The sequence below is a fragment of the Tachyglossus aculeatus genome, chromosome 1 (assembly GCF_015852505.1).
Source record: "Tachyglossus aculeatus isolate mTacAcu1 chromosome 1, mTacAcu1.pri, whole genome shotgun sequence".
NCBI classification, from domain to species: Eukaryota; Metazoa; Chordata; class Mammalia; order Monotremata; family Tachyglossidae; genus Tachyglossus; species Tachyglossus aculeatus.
The window spans coordinates 121,468,261-121,495,107 of NC_052066.1; the positions used below are offsets into that span (position 1 = coordinate 121,468,261).

The window sequence follows — 26,847 nt, forward strand, 5'->3', positions numbered from 1 at the left end:
ACTGGATCCACCCAAAGAAGTTGGCTCACAAATGATGTGTATAATTCAGCCCCCCCCCTCTGCATATACACCTTGGCCAAAATCCAATTTTCCCCTGAAATAGCCAGATAACTCAGGCCAATACTTCAATATAATATTTGTTTTAAATTGGACTGTTTTCAAACTGGTGTGTTAATCAGGGGGCAGAGAAGGCTGGCTTGGAAGAGTACAGGTTGAGAAGCGGCGTGGCTTAGTGGAAAGAACTCAGGCTTGAGAGTCAGAAGTCGTGGGTTCTAATCCCAGATACGCCACTTGTCAGCTTTGTGACTTTGGCCAAGTTACTTAACTTCTTTGTGTCTCAGTTACCTCATCTGTAAAACGGGGACTAAGACTGTGATCCCCATGTGGGACAACCTGATTATCTTGTATCTACCCCAGTGCTTAGAACAGTGCTTGGCACAGAGTAAGCGCTTAACAAATACCGTTATTATTATTATTATAGAACAATTATGGCATCTATTAAATGCTTACCATATGGGCAAAAAACAACATAATCAAATCAGTCAGCATCCTTCCCCACTTAGGGCTCGACAGTCAGTGAGCAGGGATCTTATTTCCATTTTAGAGAAGAGGAAACAGTCCCAGAGAGGTAAAATCATTTGCCCAAGGTCACACCAAAGGTCAGGGTCAGAGCAGTCCTGGACTCTTCCTGTTAGGCAAAAAGTTTCCAGCTAATGTATCCTTGTGCTTGGTTCATGTCTTTTGTACCTACACTCAATTTTTCAGGACGGCATGTTTTCTTGAAGTAATTTTGGGTAGATTCTGATTCAGAATCAGGGCATGTTCTTCTGACAATAATCATGTTGATGGTATTTGTTAAGCACTTACTATGCACAAAGTACTGTTCTAAGTGCTGGAGGGGGATACAAGGTGATCATATTGTCCCACGTGAAGGTTCACAGTCTTAATCCCCATTTTACAGATGAGGTAACTGAGGCACAGAGAAGTGAAGTGATTTGCCCAAAGTCACACAGCTGACAAGTGGCAGAGCTGGGATTAGAACCCACGACCTCTGACTCCCAAGCCCGGGCTCTTTCCACTGAGCCACGCTGCTTCTCTGCACATATCTGTCTGAGTACAACACAGTGCAGTGTTGGAAGAAATCATTGTACTGATGGGTATGGCAGAGAACTACCACTATCCTTGTTGTGGAATCATCATCATCATCATCATCAATCGTATTTATTGAGCGCTTACTGTGTGCAGAGCACTGTACTAAGCGCTTGGGAAGTACAAATTGGCAACATATAGAGACAGTCCCTACCCAACAGTGGGCTCACAGTCTAAAAGGGGGAGAATCCTACCGGAACCCAACTCCTGCCTTATAGGAATCAATCAATCAATCAATCAATCAATCAAACAATCAATTATTAGGATTCATTGAGCTCTTATTATTTCAGAACACTATACCAAGTGCTTGGGAGAGCATAATAAAACAGTTAGCAGACATTCATTCATTCATTCGTTTAATTATATTTATTGAGTGCTTACTATGTGCAGAGCACTGTACTAAGCTCTAGGAAAGTACAATTCAGCAATAAAGAGAGACAGTCCCTCCCCACAATGGGCTTACAGTTCAGACACTTTCCCTGCCCACGGTGAGCTTACAGTCTAGAAGGTAATTGGTTTTATTTAAATGGTGACTAATAGGAGAGACTAAACACTTCTCTGAGCTGTTGGACAAAGTTCTGGTGGTATTCATTCATTTTTCATTCATTCAATCATATCTATTGAGCATCTACTGTGTGCAGAGTAAAATAATGGTGGTATTTTTTAAGTACTATTATGTGCTGAGCACTGTACTAATCGCTGGGTTAGGTACCAGATAATCACATCAGCCCCAGTCCCTCGTCAGGCTCACAGTTTAAGAAGGAGGGAAAACAATACCTAATTCCCATTTTACAGACAAGGAAGTTGAGGCGCAGAGAAATAAAGTGAGTTGGCCAAGGTCACCCATTAGGCTAACGGCAGAGCCAGGATTAGAATCCAGTTCCTCTTACTTCCAGGCCTGTGTTCTTGCCACTAGCCCATCTAGATTTCCATACAGGTCATTAAGGTTAAGGGAAATGGCATTAATCCCCACACTTAGTTTTTCTTTTATCTTTTAACAATTTCATAGCCTTTCACAAATTGGGTGAAATTCTACAGGAACAAGTACAAGCTAGTATATTTAGAGATGACAAACAAACAACAGAAAATACAAGATTGGAAAAGAATGGTTAGTCATAAATACAGCAGAAAGCAGCATGGCTTAGTGGATAGAGCATGGGCTTGGGGGTCAGAAGTCATGGGTTCTAATCCTGGCTCCTCCGCTTGTCTGCTGTGTGACTTGGGCAAATCACTTCACTTCTCTGTGCTTCAGTTACCTCATCTCTTAAATGGGGATCGAGACTGCGAGCCCCACATGGGACTTGAGGCTGTGTCCAACTCAATTTGCTTGTATCCACCCCAGTGCTTAGCACAGTGCCTGGCACATAGCAAGAGTTTAACAAATACGCTTATTATCATTATTACTAGAAAGTGACCTAAAGATCATTACATTACATTACATTACATTACTGAGGCCCTTCTCTGGGCCTCAGTTCCCTCATCTGGAAAATGGGGATGAAGACCGTGAGCCCCCCGGGGGACAACCTCATCACCTTGTAACCTCCCCAGCGCTTAGAACGGTGCTTGGCACATAGTAAGCACTTAATAAATGCCATCATTATTATTATTATTGTCAGCTGTGTGACTTTGGGCAAGTCACAACTTCTCTGGGCCTCAGTTACCTCATCTGGAAAATGGGGATGAAGACCGTGAGCTCCCCGGGGGACAACGTGATCACCTTGTAAACTCCCCAGCGCTTAGAACGGTGCTTGGCACATAGTAAGTGCTTAATAAATGCCATCATTATTATTATTATTATTATTATTACAGAGAAGCTGAATACAAGTCAACAGTGTGCTAGCAATATGTACTTAGTATGAATCAACAAGAATATAGAATGCAAGAGCTGAGAAATAATTCTGCCCAAGGACTGGATTAAGCACCTTGAGGGCAGGGGATGTCTATTGTATTGCACTCTGCGAAGTGCTTAGTACAGTGCTCTGCACACAGTAGCAGCATGGCCTAGTGGATAGACCCTAGGCCTGGGATTCAGAAGGACCTGGATTCTAATCCCAGATCCATCACTTGTCAGTGATTTCCAGCTGTTTCCAGAGAAACTGGGATGTGTCTAGAGAAGAGCAGTAACAAATGGTTGAGAGAACCCGAAATAAATTCTCTAAGGAAAAGTTAAAGGAATTAAGGTTGCTTAAGCTAAAGGAGGGGGTATTTAGTGGGTAACACTATGTGCCTTACTAAAAACACATCTCCTTCCCCGACTAAGCCCTCATTTCCTCTTCTCTCACTCACTACTTTGTTGACCTTGAACTTGGATTTACACCCTTTATTCACCCAACCGTCAGTCTCACAACACTTATGTGAATGTCTGTAACTTATCATTTGTATTAATGTCTGTCTCCCCCTCTAGACTGCAAGCTCCTTGTGGGCAGGGAACGTGCCTACTAAGTCTCTTAAAGTGTATTCTCCCAAGCACTTAGTACAATGCTCTGCACGGACTAAGTACTCAATAAATACAAATGATTGATCGGTTGATTGACTCAAGAACATTAAGGGTTTTATATAATAATAATAATAATAGACTGTGATAATATAATAATTAATATATTGATAATATAATGTGATAATATAATGTGATAATTATAATAATATAATAGACTATAATAATAGACCTTTTAGACTGTGAGCCCACTGTTGGGTAGCGACTGTCTCTATATGTTGCCAATTTGTGCTTCCCAAGCGCTTAGTACAGTGCTCTGCACATAGTAAGCGCTCATTAAATACGATTGACTGATTGATTAAAAATGGAATTTGTGCATTCATTCATTCAATCGTATTTATTGAGTGCTTACTGTGTGCAGAGCACTATACTGAGCGCTTGGGAAGTACAAGTTGGAAACATATAGAGACGGTCCCTACCCAACCACGGGCTCACATTCTAGAAGGGGGAGACAGACAGCGAAACAAAACATGTAGACAGGTGTCAAAGTCGTCAGAACAAATAGAATTAAAATTTGTTAAGCACTTACTATGTTCCAAGAACTGTTCTAAGCGCTGGGGTAGATACAAGGTAATCAGGTAGGCCCCACATGGGACCCACAATCTTAATCCCCATTTTACAGATGAGGTAACTGAGGCACAGAGAAGTTAAGTGACTTGCCCAAAGTCACACAGCTGACAAGTAGTGGAGCCAGGATTAGCACCCACAACCTCTGACTCCCAAGGCCATGCTCTTTCCATTAAGACTGGTCCCATGATCAGTGAGTAACGAGCAAAAGGGAAATAGGTTTAATTTAAAGTAGGAGAGGTTTAGGCTGGAAATTTGGAGACATTTTGGGATTTTATCATGGAGATTAAACACCGGATAAACAGACTATTAGAGGAAATTATAGTGCTTCTAAGCTTGGACATCTTTAAGGACTGGCTGGACACCTACTTGGATGATTTGTTTGCTAGCTTGCTTGGAGTCAGGGCCTAGGTTCACATGATCTCTTGTTATTCTTTCAGTACTATGAGTTTATAGATTGAATTGCTCCATGTGCCCAGCCCAACTGGATAATTCCTGGTAAATAGATCCAATTTGGGATCCCTGAATTTTCCATTTGAAGCCAATATGGAACCGTTCAATTGGATAATTGCTCAAGTGCAAAATTCTTCTTACTCCTCTACTTCTCATTTTCATTTTAACGCCCTCTCTGCTTATTTTTTAAATGGTATTTGTTAAGCACCATATTAAGCAGCAGTGGATACAGTCCAATTCTCTGATTATGGGTAGGGAAGGTTTTTGCTAATTCTGCTATATTGTACTCTCTCGAGCACTTAGTACAGTGCCCTGCACATAGTAAGTGCTCAATAAATGCCATTGATGGATTGATTTGCTAACGTTACCTCCCTGTTAGTAAGTTAGGCACTTTGGGAGAAGAATGAACTCTTTCAGAGCATTAGAGGATAGTGGCATATTACCTGGCCTCCTAATGTACTCTCAGGAAATAAATTTGGATTGTGGGCTTGGAACTTTAATTATTGAGGATGATTGGGCATGCTTACATGTGGACCTATGTGGATCTCAGGAATATTTTCAAATTGATCCACTTGGGAGATTATTGAATTTAGGCAATTTATCTTCATGGATAGTTTGAAGAAAAAAAAAAAATACACAGTGAATCTACTTCCCAGGGACTCTTTAACCAGCAATTGAGTTACTTCTGTTCACAGGCTAAGCAAAATTCCAAGACGCCAGGCCCCGAGGAGGAGGAGCAGCCACGGTCAAGACCTCATCCTTGGGACATCATTCCGGGGAGCAGTAAAGGCTAGGGTAAAGTTGGAATTTAGTAGCCAACTGCAGTTGCTCTCCTTTTCTCTTCTCAGAATATGGGCAAGTACCTTAATGCTCTTTGAAGTAGTTTGACCCTGTTTCAGTACTAGATCTGCAAGGAAGCACATTAATACCACCTGATAAATATTGTAGAAATAAGGTTAAAGTAGTCAAACTTTAGGTTTTTTTATAAAAAGCACAAATTTTTTTTATTAGTTAAGTTATCCATTTGTTACAATGCAAAGAATAGTATCTACTAGAACACAAGGAGACAGACGGGAAATAAAGAACCACAGATACATACAAAGACCTGCAAAGAACTTCATTATCTAACACTGATGATGCAAATCTTTCAGTACCTCACATTTTAGAGCAATATAAAAAGGCAAAAAGAATTGTACAGTATGATTTCCCAACTAGGGAAATATTCCTTTTCACTATATTCATTTGTGAATGAAGGACAGGATGCTTTAGTCCACTGTATAAATGTGTTAGTACATTAGTGTGATTTACATCAATACAATTACATCTGAAACCAGCAGAGTTGTACAATTTCTTATCATTTTTAAGCAACATTTAAATAGCATGAATATTTTAAAACCAAAATCCCCTAGCATAAAATATCCCGACATTTCATCCCCAAACTGAAAAACGGAGAATGACTTAAAAAATTTTGAATGGCTGGACTGGCTAGACCAGGATGTCTTAAGAGAGGGTAACTTCAAGAGATGACAAAAATAAATACACCCAGATACTTCAAATGACACCCATCTTGTTTCAGAAGCTCTATTATAGTTATTTTGCTTTTATATTTAGATTAACCCTTTCATTGGCATTACATTTTACTGAAAGTGGTCCCATCTTTGCTCTTCTGTTAGATTTTCAGTTCAACTGAGGAAAGTTTTGTTGCTTTTGAAGTAGTTCCAGCAAGTCATCCCATCAACAGAATAAAGCAGAGTGAGTCTTTCCCTCAGTTTGGTGAAAATAGATTCTGATATTCTTATTAATAATTTTCTTAAATGAAACTGTACCTGTTCCTCACAGAGTAGGCCCTGAAGTGTGTCCACTTTCTCCTTAGCTTGGGTTGTTGTCTTTACCCACATTCGATCGTATGTATTGACAGCTTACTGTGAGCAAAGCACTGTACTAAATACTTGGGAGAGTACAATATAACAACAGACACATTCCCGCCCTCCATAAGCTCACAGTCCTCCCCGTAGGATGTCCAATACTGTGCTCTGCACACAGTAAGCACTCAATAAGATGGTGCTGCTTGCAGTTGTTGCTGCTGATGATAGGAAGGGCTTGTCAAGGTCAACAACGGCAACAAACTCTCCTTGAAAACCTTCCTTGTCTAAAATAGAGTATAAAAAAATACAGTACTTCCTTTGAGAGATTTAGCATCACATATCCATGCCTAACAAGAATTTTGCAGGTCTCCATTTGGTGCCTTCAGTTTATTTACGTGCTTAGTGTGAGAAGCCGTGTGGCCTAGTGGATAAAACATGGTCCTGGGAGTCAGAAGGACCTGGATTCTAATCCCAACTCAGCCACGTGTCTGCTGTGTGACCTCAGGCAAGTCCGTTACTTTTCTGGGCCTCGGTTACCTCATCTGTAAAGCGGGGATTAAGACTATGAGCCCCATGTTGTACATAGACTGCGCCCAACCTGGTTAACTTGTATCTTACCCCAGCAGTTAGTATAATGCCTGGCACTTTGTAAGTGCTTAACAAATGCCATAAAAAAAAAAGAACACAAACAAGAGAACAAGCAAAACGAGTGGCATTACTTTTCTAACTGATGCTCAGAATCATCGAATCATAATTCTCCTTGAAACCAAGATGCAGCAGGTAAGGTCATCTCTACGCTCAGGCTCTTGAGTAACTTTAAAGTGAACTGCACAAAACAACCCAGGGTAGCACTGCCCCCCCCCGCCCCAAACCTCCCACCTTCACCTGCCACCCAGTCTGCTGTGTGACCTTGGGCAAGCCACTTCACTTCTCTGAGCCTCAGTTACCTCATCTGTAAAATGGGGATTAGGCGTGTGAGCCCCACGTGGGATAGGGACTGTGTCCAACCTGATTAGCTTGCATCCACCCCAGCATTTCGAACAGTGTTTGGCCTATAGTATGTGCTTAACAAGTACCATTATTTCACTCTCCATGTTGGCATTAGAAATCAGGTAATTCCACAGGTCCCCATACATTCGGAGCTTAACGTGAACCCACACTGAGAGTGGTTCTCTACAGCAAAGTGAAGTGGAGGGTTGAGGCTATTTTCTGGATGATTCAGGAAACACTTTCCCCACCTTCAGCTCTACTCTCGGACTCCAGACTTTTCAGAAAAAATGTAGAGAGACAGTCCAACCGGTCCCCCGGAGACGTTCAACCAATTGGGTTTTGGGTCTGGCCAAAAAATAAGGGCAACTGAGTAAGGAAAGGGAGAGAGTTGTACTGAAACACAGGAAAATGACTGAAGGCAAGAAACAGCAGGAAGTAGAGGAAGGAGCTAAGAGATAAGAAAAATGGAATCGGACAAAATTAGAGGCTTGAGAATAGGTGAAGGGGGAGTAGAGGAGGAAGAGTAAAAGAAGTAGGGAAAAATAATAAAAAGGAAAGAAATAAAGAGGGCTCAGAGTCAGTGTTGTAGGTAGGGTTTGGATTTTTTTGACGGTGGTGTTTAACAATACTTGAAATTCTAAACCTCTCAAGAAAAGGTTTTTTACTTTTATTTACTACTCCCGAGAACCTGCTTACATTCTCAGTACACATAGACATTCAGAAAATACTGATGAAGGTGAATGACTTACAATTTGAGGTGTTTTCTGTTTTTTTTTTAAATAAGGCAAAAATACATTTAAAAATTGGGGTTTCATTTTTAACCTTTTGATATACATGTATGTTTCTTCAGGTACACTACTCCTTTCTGGTATTTGCAAATGACACAAATGTTTACACTTCTTCTCAACATCGGAGCTCCTTTTGACATACATGGCCATGGTAAGGCAACCCTGCTTAATTTGGGGAATTGGGCTCCAACAACAATATAGTACTTGTGCAAATCTTGGTTTAAAGTGAAGGCAATAATTGGAATGAGAAGGATGTTCACATCTCCAAAAGATAAGGAAAAAGACTGATTATTCATGTCAGTTATCCAAGCAAACTTCAGACTCATTACAGAAAATTGAGAAAGAAAATTCTACAAAAAAAGAATATTTAGGATGAATTTTAAAATGGCTTAAGCCTTCCAGACATCACATCCAAAAGTTTACTCAATTCCATTAACGGAAACAGAGACGTAAACAATTCTTCACACAAATCTGCTAAATCAATTTACGTGAAACATGGTTGAATCAGAATAGATTTGTAATTCACTTAAGGAAAACAGCAAAAAATAATTTTGGGGGGGAATTTAATTAATCCCAATGTAAAAATATATTCATCTGACAGAAATCAGATTAATTAAGTTAAAACCTTTAAAATTCATGCCCTTTTTATAGGAAAGGATATGAAGTCAAAAGGATTGAATAAAGATTTGCCAAATACTATAATCCATCCCATATTGAGGATGCAGATCTCTAAAAAATTGGTAATGCAAAGGATGTGTATTCCAAAAGCCAACAGAAGCACAAAATAACTGGGTTGTGGGAAAAGTAAAGAATTATAATTTGCATTTACAGCTTTATTTTTGGAAGGAATTCAGGGTGAAAACTCCTGAAAACACTTTCCTGGAATTCCACACTCTCACAAAATTCAAGCTATCCCCTATCTTTTCTAGCTCCATTTCCTCCCTCTCCATTCTGTTTGATCTGATTTTTTTTCTCTGTTTTGACTGACTGAATGAAGAAAAAGCTTCCCAACCTTGTAGTCTCACATTCCAAATGTAAAGAGTCTAGCATTTATGCAGTTTTGGGTTTTAGCAATCATTTTACTAGATTGCACAATGACAAATGTTTCACAGTAAGAAGATGCTTATCTGATTACAACTACACTTAAGTACTTATTTAGAGCTATTAGAATTGAAAGACGGGGAAATCAAAGGTGAAAACCTTAGGCCAGAACACAGTTGGCTTCAATACCAATTTTCCCTTCCCTTTTCCCCACTTCTATATTGAGTTCCTTGAAGTTTATGTTCCATGTACTCTTTCCCATCATGGAATACAGTTTTGTTTTTGTTTTTGTTTTGCACACAGTAAGCACGTCATAAATACTATTAGTACTCAGCACTATTATTAGAGAAGCAGTGTGGCTTAGTGGAAAGAGCACGGGCTTGGTAGTCAGAGGATGTGGGTTCTAATCCACTTTGCTGTGTGACCTTGGATAAGCCAAGTAACTTCTCTGGGTCTCAGCTACCTCATCTGTAAAATGGGGATGAAGAATGTGAGCCCCACACGGGACAACCTGATTGTCTTATATCTACCCCAGTGCTTGGAACAGTGCTTGGCACCAGCGGTAAGTGCTTAAATACCATTATTATTATTATTACTACTACTAAATGGTTATGGTCAAATTGCCCAGATGTTGGACTTTGTAACATTTAGTTATTTTATTGAGTCACCCAGGAAAACTGCCCTGATTTATTATTATTATTATTATTACATTTGTTAAGTACTTACTATGTGTCAAGTCTTATTGCAATCACTGGGGTAGATACAAGTTAATCAGGTCGGACACAGCCCCTGTCCCACATGAGGCTCATAGTCTGATTCCATGGCAGTTCTGCGTTCTTTAATCTCTTTTCTCTTTCCTGGCAATTCCACGCTTCCTGCTTTGCATTTATTTTAAAACCTTCCAATTCAGACCATAGTCCCCTCGGACAAGAGCTTATGATTACTGCTAGTTCGGCTGCCCTCTTGGGATCATTACATTTCACACCACATCACACATTACGCTTTTCCTATTTCAGTTAACCCTTTTTCTAGTTCAGTCTCACTCTGTACTTTTGGATCCTCTGTCTGTCCATACGATACAAAGGTCATAATTTTGCTCAGCGCTGGTATCCTTAACAAACAATACGATTATCATCTTCAGTTTAAATATGTGTCCAACTAAACAGTTATTAAGTCTTCTGGCGGGGATTTTGCCTTAAACTTCTTGGGTGTTCCCCAAATACCAGTGCAATGCTCTGAAGAAAGAAGGCCCTTGATAATGCTACTTCGATGAAAACATCTCTCTTTCCCTGTGTAGTCTGGCTCTAATTTTCACTGCCTCTAGCTCTGTCTCTATTGGATGTCAGTGAAATACACAGGGGAGATAAAAACTAGGGGTTCTGGTAATAGCATCAGAATGGAGGCCTGGTCTAGAAAGTGTTCTCCGCCTTTGGTCTTATCAGAGTTTTCCTTATGGTTGGAGGTCACTACATTTCATGTCCTTGCTGTCGCCATTTGTAAAATTGTATAATCATCCTAATGATGCACTTTAAAAATATTGGACAAACTTTCATTTATTGAAGCTTGGAACATGTTTGAAGATGAAAACTCTGTAGAAGTGAAAAGTACTATTATTTGACATAGGATTTTCCCCCAAACGTAATGGTCGGCACTATGACTATTAGCATGACTCTCTATCCTAAAACACCGCATTGACTTTGAAATAGAAGATATTTCCATTTATGGGATAACCAACATAAGTTCTTAGGGCAAGAGCATCAATTCATTGTTGAACATGAACATAACTGATTTCCCAAAACATTCTTTATATTTCCCTATCATTCAAGACTTAGACATTCCTTATTTATTGGGGGCTTCCAATGGTCAGACTGAATGTAAGGTCCAAGGAACATTACTTGTTGGGAAAATTTCTACACAAAAAAGAACGATTTCCCTCAAAAGCCAGGACCAGCTTCAGACGGTATGCCAGGTAGGCGACTGCCTTGCGGGCAATATCAGAGGGGATGATGGCCTGGTAGGGTGGAAGCAGCAGCTCAGGCATAACATCAGGGGGGACAGGCACAGTGGTGGTTAAACATTGTAAAGTGCTCAGCCCAAAGTGAAAGAGGCTCCTGGGTTACCAGGGACCTGGGGTCCGGGAGAAACACGATAACCCTGGAACAATGCGGGATGAGTCAGGGGTCCCCCAGACACTCCGGTTGGGGGTTCAAGTGGGCTCCTGCATGTCATCATTACCTTTTGCTCTCTGTACATGCAGCGTGATATGCCGGAGCGATTCAGAATGCTGTGAGTGCGATCAGCACCAACGGATGACGTCGTATGGAAGGGTAATATGTGGCAAATATTTCCTTGCCTTGGGCGGCCAAATGTCTGAAGCTGGCCCTGTCAAAACCATTTTCTTGGATAATTACTGCAGATGGTTCTGGTTGAATCAATTTTAATACAAAAATTCTTGCTTTAAATAGACAAAAAAAACCCCATGTGAATGGAAAAGGAAATGAAATTACCCGAATTTTCTGTAGTGACCCAGCAAGGGTACAGTATTCCTGATTTGTTTGCTTTATAAGACAGAGACCATTCCATTTTCATATACGATCTTTAAAACTGCTCATTTATGGATACAAAGTTATATTAAACAAAACAAAACAAGGGAACACCAGGATGGCATTTAAAGCAATGCCAAGATCTGGGAGATACACTTCAATACAGATAAAAATCAATTTGTGATGCCTTCTTGTTGAATGAAAGGAGAACTTTAATGTGGGCTTAATAGGGTAGTTGCCATTCACCCAGTGTTCTTCATCCTTGCTGGATCTTCCATGATAACTGGAATTAGAATTTTTGTGTAAAAGAAAACCAGAGGCAGAAATGACAATGAATTCAGAATAATGTATTCTTTGAGCCTAAACCTTCCAAATTAAAGACTGAGAGCTCTCTGAGTAGTAAAGCTCATTGTGGGCAGGGAACAAGCCTACCTACTCCATTGTACTGTACTCTCTCAAGTGCTTAGTACAGTGCTCTGCACATAGTAAGCGCTCAATAAATACCACTGATGATGATGAAGCTGATGACAGTCAGCATGAAGCGAGAAAGGCACCTTAAAAACACTGGACAAAGGCCAACCTTAGAGATTTGATAAAGATTTTGTACTTTGTACAGTTCCTGGCTGGGCCAGACAAAATGCAAACATTCAGAGAGGTGATCTGAGAATTTCACAAACCTTACTTAACCTCACACGAATTATTTTCTGCAGCTAAGCATCACCATGGCTAGACATACATTCTGAAGAAGGTAAGAAAATATGAATTTAGAGAAAATCTCATGGCTATTCAGTGCTCAGCGAATTGTGCTTCAAGACACCTTTCCCAAATTTACCAATTGGGCTTTGTTCTGGCAAATCCCTGAGAACAAAGCTATCTTCCATAAATCAGAGACATTCACATAACATGTACACTTTACAGTATGGGGCTATTTTTGCAAAACATAGCTACCATGTAACGTACGAGAATTCTTGTGTAGAAGAAAGATGGAGGCAGAAATGATTACGCATTCATAGTAAGTAGTTCAAGTCCTTCACAATACAGTTTACAGCATTTAGCCATGATTAAGACTGAAGTGACTTCCTGTAGCCTAAATCCCAAATTAGGATTCTTTGCCTTTCCCAGAACTGCTCAGGGGGAGCCCCCGGGTCACATCCTCATACATTCAGAATTCTTGCTGCCAGTGAGGAATGAATCAGGCCAGTCTGATCACGAGTCAGGGGGAGAGGTTGCAGAGTTGAAGTTTCAAGATATAGTGGCATAGCGTATCCTCCTCCTCTCCCCCTCCTCCTCCTTCTCTGCCCCCCTTCCTCCTCCTCCTTCCTCCTTCTCTTTATCCTCCTCCTTCTCCCTCTTGCCCTCATCCTCAATTAATCTTTGTTAAAAGCCTATTCAGTGCCTGGCACTGTGGTAGGCATTTGGGGATAATTGAGCTCTGGCTTCATTGGGGTGTGGAGGGAATTGAAGTCTGGTTAAGGTCAAAAGGAGTTCAAAAGAAAGTAGCTATTTCAGCTAAATTAAAGGGAACTGGCATCAGGAAGAGAGGGGTGAAAGGAGCTAAGGGAAAGAAGTACAATTTTACAATGTCTGTGAAATCCACAGTTGGGGAAGAGAAGGTTGGGGGATGGGTCACAGATTTCAAGGAAAAGTAGGAAATAATCACCTTGAAAGGCTGTTTGTGCTTTACAAATGTTGACATGGCCTGCTCTCTCCTTTCCTTGGCTAATTTCATTGGTTTTGTTATTGTACCTTTGGTCCGAGGCTTCCCCAATTCCATTTGCTACTGTGGGAAATATGAATTGATTTTCTGCAAGTAGTGTTTGCCACCTGCGACTCATAAGGCTGGATTTTAGGGGCTAATGGCTTTTTCAACTTTGTTTCCGCCCCAGACTCAGTCTGTCCTTCTCTGTTGTCATCTGCTTTTTGGTTTTCAGTCTCTTCCACTGCTGCTAGGATTCCACCTTTATAGTCTCATGCCAGATTATCAAAATTCTCCTAATTTAGTCAATCAGTTGGTGCTGTTCCACCAAACCCAAAGGGACTTGGTTTTAGATGGATCTAGAAACCGCTTCCTGGACACTTGCCCAATTCAAGAGGGAAAATATTTCCAAACAGGAAAAGTTAGAGCATTGCACAGAACCCCACATTGTTGTAGGAAGGCAAGAATGGACTGGCAGCACTATTCAACCTTTTGTTTTCAGCTTCTCTCAATTTTTTTGGTTTTCTTTTTACCTCTGTCTCCTCCTTGCTGTCTTGGAGCGAGGCTTCCTCTCTTCTTTATATTTTTCCTTTCCTCGGGTGTTTTCTTTTTCCTTTCACCTATTCCCGCCTCATTCCCATTGTAATTTTCATACCTCTCCTGTGCTGTCCCACATCAGCTTCCCTGACATTAGCACTCCTAGCCTGAGGGGAGGAATAACCAGGTTTTCACTCAAAGCCATGCCTCCTCTTCCCCAGAATGTTAGGCTGCTGAAATGCTTCAATCGATTGGGGTAGGGTTTTCAGAGGCATAGAGACAGTCAAGGAACAATTCCTTCTCACTTCCAGCCTCCCCCAGAGAATTCGACTTTATTCCCCCAACCCCCCACCCCAACCCCCCAGCCCTGGACCTTATTTTCATTTGCTCGCTTCAGAATAAAAGCATGTTCTTGTCATAAAGAACAACTGACAGTGGTGTGCAAAATGGTTTTCCACAACACCAGATCACCAAAAATATACAGAAATAAACGTTCTAATATGTTAGTAATAAAATAAGTCGAATAATGAGTTGACATGTGTACCTTGCAACTAGCAGCCATTTCTAACCCCATAGTACGTGGTACCTTGCTAGCAGCTGTAGATAGTACTTTTGTTGTAAACATAAACTACCACCTAATTCTGGAAAGACATAGTATAATTAACCCAGATGCAAAAGTGCTTAGCATTTCAAGACGATTGCTTCTGCACCGTGGTCAAACCAGCATTTTTGAATGTTCAAATCTTGGCTTTTTCGCACACGTCATAGTCTCGGCTGGGTAGGTGCCCCAGGATTTTTAGCCTGTGTACCTCTGAAAATGAATGGGTTAATGTAGTGGAACTCGGAATTTCTGCCATCCCTTAAACATGCATTTTCATGCAATTAGAAGATAATGGGCTCATTCAACTGCCTTCCATTTTCTTCCCGATTCTTGAAATTTGATCTTTTTCAAAAGGGCTGTCAAACCAGTTCATGCAATGATATGTATGGCTAAAGGAATTACTAAGCCTAGAAAGAAAACCAAGACATTATTTAAGCTTGACGTGAGGCAGGGTGAGTGTGTCGGCACTGTCCCCGGCCTTACAGATACTTTGAGATGATCTCGACATTCCAGTCCTCAGAGAGTCAGAAGGGAAAACCGTTTCCACGGCCGGCTGAGAGACGCCCTCCAAGATGTCCGTTTCGGTCGCCGTCCCCACCTCTTCGTCAGTTATAAACAATCTGGCCTCCCGCCATTTAGGGTAGAACTCCTGGCTGCCCCTGGAGCCGCTCGAGTCACTCCCTGAAAGCTGGATGTTGAGGTCCTCGGCCGGCTTGATCAGGTTTTGTACCGACAACGACTTGCCCAAATCCTTCGGGGCCCCCGGCCGAACCGTTAACAAAGTTTCCCCTCCTGTGTCAAAGCTTTTCCTCAAAGAAGGATCCTTGGTCAGGTTCACCTGGGCGACCTGAATACTTTCCTTTGAGGCAACAAGGCAGGCGGTGATGTCTGGAATACTATCCTGCATGGACGCAGGGCTGATCTGAATAGGCTCAGGCCTGGTAATATGCTTGATGGACGGGAAAGGCGGGATCTGGAGCGTCGTTGGCGCCGCCGGCTTGGCCGCCTGGTTTATTTGGTTTGCAATGTTATTGGTGACGACCAGTGCGGGTCCATCGTTCGGATTCATTGGCACCTGGGAGGCCTGACTGTGCATAGGGGGACTAAGAGCATAGAAAGTCTGAGTGCTAAACTCATTTGGCGTCAGTATAAACTGTAGGCCCCGAGAGATGTTGGCGCTTGCGGATCTGGTTAAGCAGCCACTGTTTTGCGCGGAACTTGACAGGTCTTTGCTGTCCACGGGACTTTGATAATCGGATGTCTGTTCACATTCGAAAGGTGGAATTTGAAATGAAGCCAAAGTCAGGGCCGAGGCTGAGCCTTTCCTCAGGACCTGTTGATATATATCTAGTAGGCAGTCGAGTTTTGACTCGATGGACTGTACCTAGAAGTTGAAGAAAAAGGATCATGTGAATATGGCCTGCAGCTGTACATACCTGCTCCTGTGAAACTCAAACATAAATTTAGCATTTTCTACTTGACCCGTTGATTGTTCATTTCGTCGACAAAAGGTGTTTTTTCTTCTTTTCCAAAGGGAGAATTTAGAACACAGACAAAAGAAAAATGGATCCTACTTCCATACAGAGAAAAACCAATTGGAATCATTTTAGTTTGCTTATGTGAAAATGACTCTGTACTAGAGAAACCATTCAGATACAATTTCTTTTCATTTTTCTACTCAAGATCCTAATGTAATTTCTCCCACTTTTTAAATAGCGATCACTCATGTTACTTCGAAACTTCCTTCTGCAGAATTATGATTGCCTAAAACCAGATCGGATCAGATACCAGATCATCTACTTCCCAGCTTGATGTAGGCAAAACTCTCAAATGATGGTATGGTTAAAAAACACACAAAAAAATCACAACTCCAGTTGGGCCCGTACCTGTTTCTCGACTTTGACAACCCGTCCCAACATACTGAGGTCATCAGTTGCCTCATTCTCTGTAGTATTCTTCTCACGGTTTTTCTTATCGGTTGTGATTTGCCCTTTTCCAAGAATTTGGTCAACGCTGGCAGAAAAAAAAAAGAGATGTAACTAGGGCTGCTAGTGGCAGTGAGATCACGGCTTAGCTCTCTGGAAAGGAGCTGAAAAGAAATGCAACAAGGGGAGATTATAGAAAAGTTTATGTGAAGTGCTGAGGATAATGGCGAGTAGGCCCAATCCCACTCTCGGATCGAACGATGGCAGTGTTTTTGCGGAGGGTGGGACTGGATGGGGAGGGACAGACATGTAGTAGCCTCTCATGCTTAATAAAGTGTATGGTGGTCTTTATTTGGAGGGAAAGTTCTAGAGAGGCATGAGTTATGTGCAAACCAATCCCAACAGTGGAAGAACAGAACGTAAAAGATTTCTTATTCGAAGTCAAATCTTAAGAGCATCAAATTATTTGATGTTTAATAAAACATCAGTGGCTGGATTGATTTTAAGCAAAACTACACAACAGATGCCAAAGGCTTGGTTCATCCCATACAGATTCTGGTCAAGAATTGAATATGCATTTACGTTTAAACATATTTAAATTGGCTAGTTGGATCAACAAATCAAGCAGTCTGGAGAATTTGGGCCAAGAACCCCACTTTTTCCTCAAATGAGGGGGTCTCCGGTTTAAATGATCTGAACAATTGCCTCAACTTTCCATTTCATTTTGTGAAGAAACAGCTTCTGTAAATCAAAAGGTGCCTCACCTTTCCATTTCATTTTGTGTACAGACCGCTTCCATAAACCAAAAGCCATGACTATACAGCACAGAGCGAAATAGAGTTTTGGCAACAGTTGGGTTAATTTTGAGTGATGTAGGGAAAGAGTTTTTATTATTTAGTTTGTCATCTTCAGTGATCATACCAATTAGATAACTGCCAAACCTCCACAGCTCTTTGTTCTGGAAATATACAATTTGTAAGTCCTTTGTTAGATTGTAAGCTCTTTGAGGGCAGGGATCATAACTATTTATTCATTCATTTGTATTTATTGAGCGCTTACTGTGTGCAGAGCACTGTACTAAGTGCTTGGGAAGCAGCGTGGCTCAGTGGAAAGAGCCCGGGCTTTGGAGTCAGAGGTCATGGGTTCAAATCCCAGCTCCGCCAATTGTCAGCTGTGTGACTTTGGGCAAGTCACTTAACTTCTCTGTGCCACAGTTACCTCATCTGTAAAATGGGGATTAAGACTGTGAACCCCCCGTGGGACAACCTGATTACCTTGTTACCTCCCCAGTGCTTAGAACAGTGCTTTGCACATAGTAAGCGCTTAATAAATGTCATTATTATTATTATTATTATTATTATTATTGGGAAGTACAATTCAGTAATAGAGACAATCCCTGCCCACAATGGGAGACAGATATCAAAAGAGGTAAACAGGCATCAGTAGCATTGATATTAATAAATACATACTTATACTATTGTACTCTCCCAAGTTACTTAGTAAAGTATACCCTGCATATAGTAAAAGCTCAATAAATATCATTTTTGATTTATCTAGACTGTAAACTCTCTGTGGGCAGAGAATGTGCCTACCAACTCTGTTGTTTTGTACTCTGCTTAGTACAGTGCTCTGCACACAGTAAGGGCTCAATAAATACCACAGATTGATTGATTAATAAAAAAAACATGGATCCATGGTTAATTAATCATCTTATCTTGAAGTCATTCATACTCCAAGCAGCATGGTGTAGTGGAAAGAGCACAGGCCTGGGAATCAGAAGGTCATGGGTTCTAATCCCGGCTCCGCCACTTGTCTGTTGTGTGACCTTGGGCAAGTCACATCACTTCTCTGTGCCTCAGGTTCCCTAATCTGGAAAATGGGGATTGAGACTGTGAACCCCAAGTGGGACAGGGACTATATCCAACCTGATTAGCTTGTATCTACCCCAGCACTTAGAACAGTGCTTGGCACATAGTAAGCGCTTAACAAGTACCACAGGAGAATTGTGCAGATATTCCCCACTTGTTTTCAGGCCAGTGAGAAAGGGGAACTGGAGAATAGCCCTTTTTGCAATAGTTCAGTAAATAATAATAATAATGGTATTTGTTAAGTGCTTCCTTTGTGCCAGACACTTTACTAAGTGCTGGGGTGGATACAAGCAAACTGAGTTGGACACATTCCTTGTCCCATGTGGGGCTCAGTCTCAATCCCCAGTTTACAGATCAGGGAACTGAGGCCCAGAGAAGAGAAGTGACTTTCCCAAGGTCACACAGCAGGCAAGTGGTGGAGCTGGGATTAGAACTCACGACCTTCTGGCTCCCAGATCCACACTCTATCCACTGTGCCACACTGCTACTCCGAAGTTTAGTAAACTTCTCCAGTAAATTTTCTAGTAAAGCTTAGGGTGGCCAGTTATATGATACTACGTGGCCTGTATTGGGCCTGTGGCATAACAAAATCACATCATCTGGAACACTGCGCAAGTCTACCAAATCTTCCTCTAGACTGTAAGCTCATTGTGGGCAGGGAACATATCTACCAAGCCTGGCTCAGTGGAAAGAGCACGGGCTTTGGAGTCAGAGGTCATGGGTTCGAATCCCGACTCCACCACATGTCTGCTGTGTGATCTTGGGCAAGTCACTTAACTTCTTTGGGCCTCAGTTACCTCATCTGTAAAATGGGGATTAAGAGTGTGGGCCAATCTGATCACCCTGTGTCCTCCCCAGCGCTTGGAACAGTGCTTTGCACGTAGTAAGCGCTTAACAAATGCCAATTATTCCCCTTTTAGACTGTGAGCCCACTGTTGGGTAGGGACTGTCTCTATATGTTGCCAATTTGTACTTCCCAAGCGCTTAGTACAGTGCTCTGCACATAGTAAGCGCTCAATCAATACGACTGATGATGATGATGAACTCTGTTATACTGTACTCTCCCAAGTGCGTAGAACAGTGCTCTGCATACAATAGGAGCTCAATAAATACCACTGATTGATTAAACCTGGAGTATTTCTCCGGGGCCACTCCTGAGTTCTGCTCCATAGCCATTGTGTTTTTCTCCCTGATCCCGGTATGCCAAGGCGCTGCTTCTGAACTGTGGAACTTGGGGGCAGGTGCCCAAGTGACAGGGGGCTGAATACCTAAAATAAAAATGCTGGATGTGAAGTTGGGAAGACCAGATGAAAATGGCCATCCTTTGTGAAACATTCCCCAGTTTGTGCCTGGGGAACCAAGACAAGGGGTATGTAGTATAATATCCACATGAGGTCTCGTTTTCAGCCTGAGAGTTTATGGCTGCTGTCTGGGGAAGAAGAGGCCCTGCCCTCATATTCTTATTCCCCACATCCAGCTGGTCTGGTCTCTGGGGCCTTCCTTGAGGAATCCCTGGGCTGCTGAGAATAAAAACCAGAAGTAGCAATCCATGTAATGGTGTCATGTTATCTGTGGTGCGCTTGGAAGGATATGCCTTCTTACTGGATTATTACACCATCACTGGGAAATAGGCGCTGGCTTGTCCAGTGGAGGAACCCAGCTAAAATGGATGTTACTAACGAAAGATCTGGGTGGGAAGGATACCTGTAGAAACATGGCATAGACATTATATTACTGTGGCTAGTGTTGATTGAAATTCTGGAGATGTATCCGTATTCAGAAGAACAGCAAATGTGCTTCACTTTGAAAAGTTCAGGAAAAGTAACACTTAATTGCATAACATTTTTTAAAAATGGTATTTATTAAGCTCTTATTATGTGCCAGGCACTGTACTAAGCACTGGAATAGATACAAGAAAATCAGGCTGGACACAGTCCCTGTCTCACACGGGGCTCACAGAACCCCATTTTACAGATGAGGTAACTGGGGCACAGAGAAGTTAAATAACTTGCCCAAGGTCACGCAGTAGACAAGTGGTGGAGTCAGGATTAGAACCTAGGTCCTCAAACTACCAGGCCTATGCTCTTTCCACTAGGCTGTGCTGTCTTCAAAAGTCAAAATATTTTAAGGGAAGGAAGGAGAACTGTATCCCTGGGAGTTTTCTGAACTAAGGAATAGCATTCTCATGAACTTATTTATACCCACCCTCAGCAGTCTTGTACATCCAATTATTTCTTTTGACTATAACAATAATAATGATAATTATAGCATTTATTAAACACATACTATGTGCTAACGCCAAGGGTAGATACAAGGATATTAATAGTCCCTGTCATACACGGGACTTACACTCTGTCATCTCCTTTCGATAGCTGAAGAAAATGAGATCCAGAGAGGTTAAGTAACATCCTTTTAGACTGTGAGCCCACTGTTGGGTAGGGACTGTCTCTATATGTTGCCAACTTGTACTTCCCAAGCACTTAGTACAGTGCTCTGCACACAGTAAGCGCTCAATAAATACGATTGATTGATTGATTGATTGATCCCGAGTCATACAGTAGACCAGTGATAGAGCTGGGAGTGAACCTGGGTCTCTTGCCTCCAATTTCCAGGGTCTTCGCACTAGGTCACATAATAAATATTTTTATTTCTATCTCTTCCACTGGAGTATGAACTACTTGTGGGCAGAGAATGTGCCGCTTTTTAATTTTGAACATTTCTTCTCATTCTACAGATCACTGTACCAAGCGAACATTTGATCAGTACTAATACCAAAGAAAAACTCTTCCTCACCGTGTTTGAAGACTTTTGATTCTACACAACATATCCAGGTGTCCAGCAGAATACTGTTCGATGACATCTTTCACATCATATGGACGCAGAGTCTCCTTAAATTTTCTTTTCGCAACATGAAATTTCATAATTCTGTGGGAAAAAAATGTGTTCAATAATTATCTCATTTATTTTTGCACACAAAAACCCCCAACAGTTGAGCAAAAAAGTGTATGACACTAACACAGCCAAAAATATGTCCTCATCAAATTAGCTGACTGGATCAGAACATAAAAACCAGACTTCAAATTTCATTTTCTCACAGTTTCTTAGGGTTTCCCTTCTTGGTTAAACCTCTTGGAAATTCAGAGAAAGTTGAAGATACAAGAGCACATTGCTTAAGGTACATTTGATTGGATTACTGACATCCCTGGCTGACCACATCTGCTCATCCTCCACCAGGTTGAAGGAGTTGAGTTGCTACATGTTCTTCAGTTATTTCCTCTAATTGGTCCTTACTGAAAGGATCTGATTCAATCAATCAATAGTATCTATTGAGCTTTTACTGTGTGCAGAGCACTGTACTAAGCACTTGGGAGAGTATGGTTTGGGCCGTCTGTCAGTCATCTGATGCCTGGATTTGGTGCAATCTGATGATGATGATGGTGTTTGTTAAGCGCTTACTATGTGCCAAGCGCTGTTCTGAGCGCTGGGGTAAGTACAAGGTAATCAGGTTGTCCCACACGGGCCTCACAGTCTTAGTCCCCATTTTTCAGAAGAGGTAACTGAGGCACAGAGAAGTTCAGTGACTTGCCCAAAATCACACAGCTGACAAGTGGTGGAGCTGGGATTAGAACCCATGACCTCTGGCTCCCAAGCCCAGGCTCTTTCCACTGAGCCACGCTGCTTCTCCAAGGATGGAGGTGGAGGGGTTTGGATCTCCCTCGTCTTCCGATCGGGTCCTGTAGACAGGACCCTGCAAGCAGCCAGGATGTTTGGAGTTAAGGGGAGACGGAATTGTGTCTCTGTCTCACTAAAACAGAGCTGTCATCTTTGGAGGGATTAGGGACACTAATAATAATAATAATAATAATAATAATAATAATAATAATAATAATAATAATAACAAATAATCGTATTTGTTAAGTGCTTACTATGTGCCAGGCACTGTATTAAGCACTGGGGTGGGTACAGGCAAATCGGGTTGGACACGGTCCCTGTCCTTCATGGGGCTCACAGATTCAATCCCCATTGTCCAGATGAGGTAACTGAGGAACAAAGAAGTGAAGTGACTTGCCTGAGGCCACATAACAGACAAGAGGCAGAGTCAGGATTTGAACCTATGACCTTCTGACTCCCAGGACCCTGGTCTATCCACTACGCCATCCTGCACTTAGAGAAATGGAGGGGAATAGGGTGTGATCCTCCTCTCAAGGCTTAAGCTGCCCTGTTCTCCTTTGAATGCTTGGGGTGGTGAGAGCTCAACATTTCAATTTAGAGCTAGCTGATCCCACCCCTTTTACTGTACAGATGGTATAATTTACCACCCGTAAGTTTGCCAATATTAAGTAAAAAATATCCAAGCTTTATCACTTGATCAATAATGTTATTTTAAATAGGAGCTCCTCGAGACAAGTATTTCGTAATATTTCTCTATGGCATTATGGTAATAAATATGCAAAGTGAGTTTCAACATTTATATCGCGCTTTCATTGATTGCTCTACTACCTATAAGACTATCTGGAAAGCGATATTGATTTTTTTTTTCCCTCGCCGTTTGTTGATTTCTTCACTTCAATTTATCGTAACTAAACATTAAATGTGAAATTAAATCACTGACTGGGGATGTTTGTGACCCCAGGGAGTTGAATGTTATGGAAGGAATGTCCTGGTGAACTGCTGGTGGTGCCACTCACCACCATCCAAAGGTTGTTTTTTTTTCTTTCTTTCAATCATATTTATTGAGCACTTACTTTGTGCAGAGCACTGTACTAAGCACTTGGGAAGTACAAGTTGGCAACATATAGAGACAGTCCCTACCCAACAGCGGGCTCAAAAGAAGCAGTGTGGTTTAATGGAAATAGCCCAGGCTTGGGAGTCGGAGGTTGTGGGTTCTAATCCCAGATCCACCACTTATCCACATATCTTAGCTATGTGAGTTTGGGCAAGTCACTTGACTTCTCTGTGCCTCAGTTACTTCATCTGTAAAATGTGGATGAAGACTGTGAACCCCACAGGGGGCAACCTGATGACCTTGTATCTACCCCAGTGCTTAGAACAGTGCTGGGCACATAGTAAGCACTTAACAAATGCCATTATTATTATTATTATTATTATTATTTAGTTTTGGAGATGCCGCAGTGGGTGAGAGATTTGATTAAAACAGACGAGAGAGAGTCTGTGCTGCTGGTCTGGGGTGGGCCCAGCCTCGTCATTTCCAGCTGGAAGATGGAACAATTTCAAGGTCATTCTAGGGGACTGAACTCGAATTAGAGAAGATGAAACCTTGGACCATTCTGAGGCTATCTGAACCTCCAAATGGCCCAGGGGAATGGCAGTGGCCTGAATAAACTCTAGAAGACTCTTCATACTGGAGTCGGTCTCCTAGAACCTTCTCAGTTCTACCATCCCTTCTTTGTTCCCTCGAGGTAGGGCAGAGAAATAATGTCATCCATAATTTATTTGATCATCTCTGTAATTCCCTCCTCGTGTCAGTCCCCACTGCAGTCCTTACTTCACCCTGCTGCTTTGATCATTTTTCTATAAAACTGCTCCGTTCATGTATCCCCACTCCTCAAAAACCTCCACTGGTTGCCTATTCACCTCTGCACCATACAGAAACTCCTTATCATAGGCTTTAAAACACTTAACCACCTCTCCTGCTTCCGCCTTACCTCACTGATTTTCTACTACAACCCAGCCCTCATGCTTCACTTGTCCAATGCCACCCCACTAACTGAACCTCGATTCATGTATCTTACTCCCAACTCCTTGCCCATGTCCTTCCTCTGGCCCGGAACCCCTGCCCACTTTGTATTCCGCAGGCCACGACTCTACCTACCTTAAAAGTCTTATTAAAATCACATCTCCGTGAGGCCTTCCCCAACTACTAAGCCCTTATTTGCCCTACTTCCTCTGCCTTTTTTGTTGCCTACACACTTGGGTCTATATTCATTCATTCAATCATATTTATTGAGCACCTACTGTGTGCAAAGAAAGTTTGCAATAAAGACAATCCCCGCCCACAAAGCGCTCACAGTCTTGTGGAGGGTGGGGGAGACATACATCAATACAAGTAAACAGATATCAATATACATAAATAAAATTACATATATATACATAAGTGCTGTGGGGTGGTGCAGGGGAAAGCAAAGGGAGCAAGTCAAGGTGATGCAGAAGGGAGTGGGAGATGAGGAAAAGTGGGGCTTAGTTTGGGAAGGCCTCTTGGAGGAGATGTGCTTCAGTAAGGCTGAGTGGGAGGAGAGTAATTGTCTGGTGGATTGAGGAGGGAGGGCGTTCCAGGCCAGAGGTAGGACATGGGCCAGAGGTCAGCAGTGAGACAGGTGAAATCGAGGCACAGAGAAGGTTAGCACCAGAGGAGCAAAGTGTGTGGGATGGGTTGTAGAAGGAAAGAAGCGAGGTGAGGTAAGAGAGGGCAAGGTGATGCAGTGCTTTAAAGCCAATGGTGAAGAGTTTTTGCACTTGATATTCACCCCATCCTCAGACCCACAGTGCTTGCACTACCAATCCATAAGTTACTTCAGTGTCTCTCTCCCCTTCTAGACTGTAAGCTCGAAGTGGGTAGGAAACATGTCTACCAACTCTGTTGCAATGTACTTCCCCAAGCACTTAATATAGTGTTCTATACACAGTAAGCACTCAATAAATACCATTAGTTGATAACATTCAACACTTAATTGGACATTTCATTTCCCTCTTTTGCCCTCCTGGCTGCATCAGTTATGCAATCAATTAATCAATCAATCATATTTATTGAGCACTTACTGTATGCAGAGCACTATACTGAGAGTTTGGGGGAGTACAATACAACAGAATTGGAGCACTATACTGAGAGTTTGGGGGAGTACAATACAACAGAATTGGAGCACTATACTGAGAGTTTGGGGGAGTACAATACAACAGAATTGGATACGTTCCTTGCCCACAAGGAACTTCTAGTCTAGAGAGGGAGGCAGACATTGATATGAATAAAGAATAATAATAATAATAATGATGATGATTAAGTGCAAAGCACTGTTCTAAGCGCTGGGGAGGATACAATATACAAGGATACAGGGTATTCTCACCTCTGCCATAAATATGATGTGTACAAAAGTGGTGTGAGACTAAGGGAGTGCAAGGGAGATGTGAAAGGGAGTGCGAGAATATCACACGTTGATGGTGTGATATTCACCTAAAAGTGTGGGAGGCTGAAAAAGGCACTTTGTGATCCACAGCGCTGACCATACCATGTGTACACAAAAAAGGACTCTTGTCACCCTGTCGTGCTTGGTGTTTCTAGTGCCTGGCACTATTTTTGCTTATTTTGACTGCGGTATGCCACGCCGGTCTAACCAAGGCAACTACAGTGGGGTCTAGTGAATAGAGTACAGGCCTGGGAGTCAGAAGGACCTGGGTTCTAATCCTGCCTCTGCCACTTGTCGCCTATGTCACCTTAGGCAAGTTACTTAACTTCTCCGTGCCTCAGTTCCTTCATCTGTAAAATGGAGAGTAACACTGTGAGCCCCATGTGGGACATGTATTGTGTCCAACCTGATGTGCTGTATCTACCCCAGAACTTAGTAGAGAGGCTAGTACATAGTAAGCACTTAACAAATATCATAGCAACCAACTACCAATCTTTTGCTGAGGCAGCATTGGTCTGAAGCTTAAAATCAATCAATCAATCAACTGTATTTATTGGGCACTTACTGTGTGCAGAGCACTGTGTTAAGTGCTTGGGAGAGTACAGTATAACAGAGTTGGTAGACATGTTCTCTGCCCACAGTGAGCTTACAGTCTAGAGGGCTGTATCCTTAAAACATTTCTTCTGCCCTCCTGCTTTCAGTTTCCCAATTTCCAATATGGCAGCTATTTGGGCCCCCTGTTGTTGTTCAGTCTCAATACATGACCCATTTTGCAGACAACATAACTGAGGCACAGAGAAGTGACGTGACTTGCCCAAGGTCACATAGTGGATGGAGCCAGGCTTAGAACGTAGGTCCCCTGACACCCAAGTCCATGCTCTTTCCACTAGGCCATGCTGATAGCCAGACTACACACAAAATTTTATTTTGTTTTGTGTAGCGATTCCTAGCACCTTCCCCCTCTCATACTACATGGCGGGCATTGAAGAAGTGTAGGAAAAAGGAGCAAACAAAAGAATTCTCATTTTGCATGACTAAGTCCTGATTATACTTGCATTGGGTGTGTGACTTTTGATATTCTCCCTACCCACAACCCCACAGCACTATGTACATATCTTTAAATGATATATTATAAATTACTTTTTCATACTAATGTTTGTCTCTCCCTCTAGACTATTAGCTCATTAAGGG

The 26,847-nt window shown here is 42.0% G+C and overlaps 1 protein-coding gene across 1 annotated transcript in view; it reads right to left on the reverse strand.

Annotated features, from left to right (window-relative positions):
* Positions 1–14,589: 14,589 nt before the first annotated feature.
* Positions 14,590–26,847, reverse strand: part of KCNQ5 (potassium voltage-gated channel subfamily Q member 5) — a 593,498-nt gene continuing 581,240 nt past the window's right edge. The window contains exons 12-14 of the mRNA XM_038743290.1: positions 21,311–21,442; positions 16,611–16,737; positions 14,590–16,108 (exon numbers count right to left, since the gene is read on the reverse strand). Of these exons, the coding sequence (XP_038599218.1) occupies positions 15,152–16,108; positions 16,611–16,737; positions 21,311–21,442 (1,216 nt within the window). The 3' untranslated portion in view covers positions 14,590–15,151. The remainder of the gene's footprint in view (positions 16,109–16,610; positions 16,738–21,310; positions 21,443–26,847) is intronic.